The 7850-nt window shown below is 57.9% G+C and overlaps 1 protein-coding gene across 1 annotated transcript in view; it reads right to left on the bottom strand.

Annotated features, from left to right (window-relative positions):
* SLC25A47 (solute carrier family 25 member 47) overlaps positions 1–5673 on the bottom strand; it is a gene marked incomplete at both ends in the record, with an annotated part of 9941 nt that extends 4268 nt beyond the window's left edge. The window contains 4 exons of the mRNA XM_080707229.1: positions 319–501; positions 1512–1583; positions 1833–1876; positions 5646–5673. Of these exons, the coding sequence (XP_080563355.1) occupies positions 319–501; positions 1512–1583; positions 1833–1876; positions 5646–5673 (327 nt within the window). The remainder of the gene's footprint in view (positions 1–318; positions 502–1511; positions 1584–1832; positions 1877–5645) is intronic.
* Between the last annotated feature and the right edge of the window lie 2177 nt (positions 5674–7850).

Raw genomic sequence — 7850 nt, 5'->3', positions numbered from 1 at the left:
GAGGGCTCCACCCGCGCTTGGGGTGCAGGTACGCTGTGTCCATGGCAACGCTCCACAGCTGTGTTCAAGCATCTGGTCCTACACTGGAAACGGAGCCTCCCTGGGCGAGGGTGGCTGAGCCCTGAGCACCCGGCTGGCTTTCCAGGTGACTTTCTTCCTCTCTGGGGTCTTTGGTCCCGTCGGTCAGGCCCTCCCCCACCCCAGGACCATGCTGGAGGTCGCAGGGTCCTGGTCTGTGCGTGCAGGGCCAGGCGGTGCCACGGGCTCCCCACCAGTGTCTGCGCCTGCCGGGCTCCCCACCCACGCCGGCTCACTCACGCGGACCATGCCGGAGGCGCATCCCGAGAGCGTGATGTCCGCCTTGCCGGGCTTGGCGTCCGCGCTGCCATAGCGGAGCCGGCAGATGTGCGCCAGGCAGTGGCGGTAGGTGCCAAAGGACACGGACGAGACCAGGGACACGGTGCACACGGGCAGCGAGAGGCCCCGGTAGAAGCCCCGCACCTGTGGACACGACGCAGGTCAGGGAGGCCCAGCCTGCCCGCCCCGCTCTCAGGGCACTTCCCACAAGCCACCAGTCCGTTTCCTCAGCTGTAAGATGGGGTCACAGGGCCAACTTGTGAGGTCGTGGTCAGGACCAAAGAGATAGAGGGTCAGCTATACCCAGGGGCTATGGCTTTTTCTTTTCTCTCTCTTTCTTTCTTTCTTTCTTTATTTATTTATTTATTTTTTGTGGGTCTGGGGGTGGAACCCAGGGGCCTTCGACCTCTGAGCTACACCCCCTGCCCTATTTTTTATTCTTTATTTTGAAACTGGGTCTCACTAAGTTGTGGAGGGCCTCACTAAGTAGCTGAGGCTGTTCACGAACCTTGATCCTCCGGTCTCAGCCTCCCAAATGCTGGGATTACAAGCGTGGGCCACCACGCCCGGCTTCCTTTTAGTTTTTCCTCTTTTTTTTTTTTTTTGCAATACTGGGGATGGAACCCAGGGGCGTTCTACCTCTGAGCTACACCTCCAGCCCTATTTTTTTATTTTTTATTTTGAAACAGGGTCTCACTGAGTTGCAGAGGGCCTCACTAAGTAGTAGCTGAAGTTGGATGCGATCCTCCTGTCTCAGCCTCCCAAGTACTGGGATTACAGCTGCCAACACACCTGGTTTCTGGCTGCCTTTCACGAGTTACCTGCTGGTCTGCACCGATCCCCAAGCTTACGTGTGTAAATGTCCCCAAGTCCCTCCAGACAGAGCTCTGAGCCCTGAGGGAACCTGACCACACTGTCCAGAGCTTCCTCCGAGGGGAGCCCGGCTCGGAAAGGACAGAAATGTGGCCACAGTTCTCCCACCAAGGTCCCCAGGGCGGGCCTTGCTCTGGGCCTCTGGTAACATGTCCAGGCTCTGGTCTCAGGGCCCCTGAGATCAGCCCAGTTCCCACTTGGAGTGAAGAAAACTGAAGTCCACAGAGGGCATCGCAGCCACCTGGCTGCTGGGACACCCTCCCGTCCCCACCCAGACCTACCCGCTCTTGGCGATACGTGTCTCGGATACAGTGCCAGATGCCCGTGTACTTTGGCTCCGTCTGGATCCTGACCTGGGGAAGAGGTGGGCTTCAGGAACGGGTGGCTCCAGGCTCTGGGCAAGGTCAGCAGGCTCTGGGAGGGATGCCACCCCAACCCCCACCACGGGCCTGCTGGTGTGGGGAGAGCGGGATGGCTAGGAGCCAGAGACACAGGAGTGAGAGGGAGGACTAGCACAGGCCGTTCTAGAATGGTCTTCCAGCCATGGCTGTGGTGCAGGAGACACTGAGCTGGCCTTGGGGTAGGGGCGGCCATGGCTGCACCTTCACGGTGTCCAGGGGGTAGCCCACAGCGACTCCGCAGACACCTGCAAGGAACCAGAGGCAGCAGCGATGGTGGGTGGGCTGGCAGCGCAGAGAGCCGACCCTCAGCTCTCCCCATGCTCGGTCTCCTTCCCCAGCCACCCTGTGCTGCAGAGTGGGGCGGGTCAGAGCACCTCCGCCCAGCTTGCGAGCGGCCTCCGCTGTGCCTCCTGCCCCAGGAACAGCGTGCACCTCCCCGCTATGGTCAGGATCCATGGCTCTGGCCTCGGGCCTCCGGGACGGGCTTGCCTGGGAGCTGAGCTAACAGGAGCCCGGCTCCACCCGCAGCCTGGAGCCACAGCCTGCAGGAACAGGGTGGGCCCTGCTCCGTGTCCTCGAAGGGCCCCGTGTCCAAGCTTGGCCTCCCGCTTGGCACTACTGGGCCCCGCCAGGAAGCGGGACCTCGGGCAGGGGTATGCCCTTGAGGAGGACCCCGCCGCTTTTGCTGGGCCTGAGGGGAACGGCTGGCTCCACCATGCATCCCTGCCCAGGACCCATGCAGTGGGTCCAGGCGATCGCGGACCAGAAATCTCCAGAGCTGTGAGCCCAAGTCAACCATTTCACTTTATAAGCTAATTATCCAAAGAATTCAGTTATAGTAACCGAAGGCGGGCGGACACAGACAGAGGTCCACACCTGAAGAGAGGCCTCGGTGGGGGCCAGGCTCGGGACCAGGGCCTCGACCTGCGAGCCCCAGCATTGCCCCGGAGGAGCCGGAGAGGCACCAGGGAGAGCCCTAAGGTTTCATGAGAAGGACTTCACTTTTGCCTACAAATGTCCCATGAACGGCTAAGAAGCAGGACTAAAGACGTGGCATCTCTGCCCCCGTTTTGCACCTGTCTCCTTCTCTCTGAGCCACCTTGAAATGCAGGAACCAAGTGTGGTGATAAGCACCTGGAGATGAGTCTAAGCAACCCCCCTCCCAGGGCAACAGAGACTTTCTCAGCCGAGGCCCCGCCCGACAGATCCTGAGGTGAAGATGGAGGAGAGGAGGAAGCCGCAGTGAGCAAGCCGTTGTGCCAAGCCCCGCCCTGGCCCTCCTTCCCCATCCCAAAAAACTTCGAGGTCGCCAGGTGCTGTGGTGCACACCTGTGACCCCGTGCTTGGGAGGCTGAGACAGGAGGATCGGAGGACAGCCTCAGCAACTAAGCAAGAGCCTGTTTCAAAATAAAAGAGGTGGAGGAGCCAGGCGTGGTGGCGCACGCTTGTAATCCCAGCATTCGGGAGGCTGAGAACGGAGGATCGCAGTTCATGGACAGCCTTAGCTACTTAGTGAGACCCTGTTTCAAAATAAAGAATAAAAAAATAGGTCAGGGGTGTAGCTCAGAGGTCGAAGGCCCCTGGGTTCCATCCCCAGACCCGCAAAAAATAAAAAAATAAAAAAATAAGAGCCGGGGGTGTAGCTCTGAGGTAGAATGGCCCTGGACTCAAGCCCTAGAACCACAAAATAAATAGATAAAACCTAGGCTGTCCTCAGCCCCTGGAAGACAGGGCTAAGGACAAGGGCCCGTCTTCCTGATTCAAGTGGTTTGGGTTTTGGGCGACTTGATGTGTTGGGTCTCCCAAGTCAGGACTCCAGCCCAGGACTCCGGCACCAGTTTCTTACCCGCAGGGGCGGTGGTGGTGAAGGCCAGGGAGGCGAGGCCCAGGGAGCTGAGCTGTGCTGACTGTGTGCCAGAACTCAGACACATGCAGGGGGGACGCCCGAGCGAGTGGGTGACGAGTAGACTGCGCCTCCCTGCCCCTCACCAAACTCCTACCCAGCCATCAAAGCCCCGCAGCGGCAAGCCCTCCCCGACTCCGCACGCTGGCTGCCTCAGTGCCTGGAAACGTGCCGGTCAGAGGCCTGGTCTCGGGGCTCGCTGCTGCGCCCCCCTCCATCTCTGCCTCCAGAGCTAGTCCCCTGAGGACGGGGCCCGGCTGTGCCCTCCTCCCCCACGCTGTTACAGAGGACACCCCGCTCACAACGGCTCCGTAGCCTGCGGCTCGTGGCCCCGGAGCAGCAGGGCCTCCTGAGCTTGTCCCAGAAACAGGCCCCTTTGGAAATGAAGGCTCCGAACCCTCTCAACTTCTGAACTTCCTGATCACCATGTGCGCGCGCGCGCGCGCGCGCGCGTGTGTGTGTGTGTGTGTGTGTGCGTGTGCATGCGCGCGCATGCATGTGTATGTGTTGGGGCAAGGAGTACTGGACTGAACCCAGGGGGTGTTCTACCTCTGAGCTACACCCAGCTATGCTCCAGCCCTTTTCTTTTTATTATTATTTTTTTTTTGGGGGGGTGGTACTGGGGTTCCTGGAAACCCTTCTACCTCTGGGCTACACTCCCAGACCTATTTTATATTTTTATTTGGAAACAGGGTCTCTTAAGCCAGCGCGGCTGGCTTCGAACCAGCGCAATCCTCCTGTCTCCGCCTCCCAAGTGCGGGGATTACAAGCGTGCGCCACCACGCCCGGCATTCTTTTTATTATTTATTTATTTATTTATTTATTTATTTATTTATTGCGGTACTAGAGATGAAACCCAGGAGCATTCTACTTCCAAGCTACACCCCCAACCCTATTTTTTATTCTATTTATTAATTTATTTATTTTTGGTGGTACTGGGGATGGAACCCAGTGGCATTCTACCTTCAAGTTACAACCCCAGCCCTATTTTTAATTCTTTATTTTGAAACAGGGTCTCACTGAGTTGCAAAGGGCCTCACTAAGTAGTAGCTGAGGCTGTCCTTGAACTGCAGTCCTCCTGTCTCAGCGTCCCAAATCCTGGGATTACAAGCGTGGGCCACCATGCCTGGCTTTTATTCTTTATTTTGAAACAGGGTCTCACTCACTAAGTTGCAGCCGGCCTCACTAAGTAGCTGAGGCTTCCCGCGAACCGCGATCCTCCAGTCTCAACCTCCTGAATGCTGGGATTACAAGCGTGCGCCACCATCCCTGGCCCCCAGCCCTATTTTTATTTTAAAACTGGGTCTGGCCAGGTTGATTAGAGTCTCACTACTTGCTGAGGCTATCCTCCAACCTGCGACCCTCCTGTCTCAGCCTCCCAAGCACTGAGCTTACAGGCCTGCGTGTACCATCACGCCCGGCCTCTGATAACTTGTTTTCCTCGCTGATGGACTGCCCCCAGGCCTGATGGGCTCCAAGGACGCTGAGACCCAGGGCCCTCCGGTTCCCCAATCGCACACACATATCTCCTGCCTTTGGTCTACTTTGCCCTTGAGTTCTCCAAGATGAAGATTTCAAACACGCAAGTTTCCTCTGCCTTCCTTAAAAGTTGGCTTTGAATGCACCCATTTTCCTGCCAGGTTTGACTCTGAGTATTTGTCCAGCAGGAGAGAGCCTGGCCTCCTGCCCAGCGAGGTGACAGTCCCACCCAGCAACACCCCAGCGGGCAGTCACCTCTGCAGGTCGGTCTTTCGCAAGGAGAAGCAGTGACTCCAAACAGGACCCGAAGGCCGGGGGGCCATGCACCCGGAACGAGGCTCGGGCCTGTCCTGTGGCTCCCAGGTCCTCTGCCAATCCCCCCACACACCAAGGACTCCTGGGGTCCCCAGGCTGGAGGCCATCTGAGCCCACTGGCCAGAGCAGGGCAGACACCCTAGACCCCTCCCAGGCCCCGCGTCTCCTCCCTGCACCCTGCACTCCCCAGGGCCTGGCCCCTCCTGGGGAGCCCCTCACACCCCACTGCTGCCTAAGGCTACCTCACCCCACCTAGGCAAAGCACCACCCCTACACCCAGAAGAGTCCCCCAAATGGCCGCTGTCCCTGCCCGGTACCTCCAATGGCTCCAGCAATAAAATCCATGGACAAGCTGGGAGGAAGGGGGGAGACCCCGGCTGACTGCCCGCTCTGTGCCACCGCTGGTGGCCGCAACAGCTGCCCGTGCAGTCCTGGCCGGCCTTAAATACCTGCAGCGGGGGCAGGGCGCGGGGGCCTGGCCATGGCCCCAAGGCAGGCGGTCAATGCCCACACCCACGTGCCCCGCAGGTGGACTCCTGCCTGCCCCCGAGGACCCTCGTGCCCTGGGCCCAGCTGTCCAGAAAGCGTGTGAGAGGTCAGGGAAGTGGCAGTCCCCAGAAGCAGGACTGCTGTCCCCACCCGGGCGGGTCAGACACCCCAGAGCTGTGGCTGCTCCGGCCCCTCCAAGTCCACGCCCCGGCCACCCCTTGGTCCTCTGGGCCTCTCTGACCTCCTCGGCTTGTTCAAGACTCCTGCTGGGGGCCCTCAAAACCTCCTCACTTATCCACTCAACAAACACTGTCTGTGCCGAGACTGCCACTGGAAAAGAAGACCCAGGCCCTGTCCTGGAGAAGCTCCCATTGGCTGGGAAGGAGGGAGGAGGCCCAGAGGCGGGAGAGCCCCTGCCCCCACCCCAAGTCCTACCCTCTCCCACTCCATCCCTGCCTGTCTCCCAGGCCGGCCTCTGCCAAGTCCAAGGTGCCCAGCACGAGCAGAGCCCGGGCTGGCCATTCAGCTTCTGACCCGGCGAAGGAGCGGGTGTGTGTGCTGTCACTGTAAGGACAGTGACCCTCCTAGGAGCACCCTACGTGAGTGACCTCAGCCCCAGGAGGGGGCAGGACTGCCCCTGTTCAGATGCCCAAGGCTCCGGGGTGGCAGGACAGATGTGACACCAGCCAGGGCGGTGCGGGGACCTCGGGGGGACGCCAAGGCCCCAGGAGGCTGTGCGCCCACCAGGGTCTCCTAGCTGCTGAGCATGGGACAGGAGAGGCCCTGCTAGCCAGACCGCCCAGGCAGAGGAAACGCAGAGTCTGATAGGTTGGGTCCAGCAGCTCTGCCTGGGCCCTGGTGGGGCAGCAGGGGCGGGAGGCCACGTGGCCCTCTGGATTTTTCCTCTGACGGCTGACCCGCAGGCTGGCCTTGGACAGGGCTGACCAGGGCGGCCCCGCCCGACCGCGTGCTCGTGGGCAAGTGGGCAGTGCTAGCGCCATGTCAGAGGGCAGAGGGCAGGGTAGGCGTGGCCAGCCAAGGCCAGTTCTGTTGTGACCTGTCCTGTCTGGCCAGAAGCCAGGGAGCCTATGAGGTCTCCTTCCACCCCGGGCGACTGTCTATTGACACCCAGGCTGGCTCTGGGCCTTCCCCGCAGCGCCTGGCTGGGCTGGCTGCTCCGGGAAGATGGCAGCCCCTAGGGCCACCCTGAAGGCTCCTAGAAGGGCAGGGTGGGTTGTGGCTGAGGGTCCAAGGAAGGGCGGGCACATGCCAAGGCAGGCTTATGTTTGTGTGTGTGGTGCAAGGGATAGAACTCAGGGGCATTCCATCTCCAAGCTATACTCACAGCCCTATTTTGTTTTTTATTTGAAAAAAGGGTCTCCTTAAGTTGTTGAACCTGTAATTCTCCTGTCTCAGCCTCCCTAGTATTGAGATTACAAGCCTGTGCCACTACGCCTGGTGTACTTCTTTTAACAAAAAGGACTAACTACAGGTAATTTTTTAAAAATTCAAACTAAATGCTGGGCGTGGTGGCGCATGCTTGTAATCCCAGCATTCGGGAGGCTGAGACCTGGAGGATCGCGGTTCGCGGACAGCCTCAGCTACTTAGTGAGGCCCTCTGCAACTCAGTGAGACCCGGTTTCAAAATAAAGAATAAAAATTAGGACAGGAGGTATAGCTCGGAGGTCAAGTGCCCCTGGGTTCCACCCCAAGACCCGAGAAAACAAAAAACAAATTTTTTTTTAATTTAAAAAACTAAGAGAGAGACAGAGAAGAAATGTTCCACAATTGAGACCCAGGCACCTGCCTGCCTCCCAGTGGGATTTAGGCTAATAACAATATATATATATACACACACACAAAAAAAACTATATATATGCATATATATAAACAAACTATAATATATATAAACAAAATATAGTTTTATATATAAAATATAGTTTTTATATATAAAATATATATATATAATATATATTTTTTATATATAAAAATATAGTTTTTATATATATAGTGTGTATATATATATATATATA

This window comes from Muscardinus avellanarius (assembly GCF_963383645.1).
Source record: "Muscardinus avellanarius genome assembly, chromosome: 12".
In the NCBI taxonomy this organism is placed as follows: domain Eukaryota; kingdom Metazoa; phylum Chordata; class Mammalia; order Rodentia; family Gliridae; genus Muscardinus; species Muscardinus avellanarius.
The sequence above is the reverse complement of the archived record's forward strand: the minus strand, read 5'-3'. Positions and strand labels throughout refer to the sequence as shown.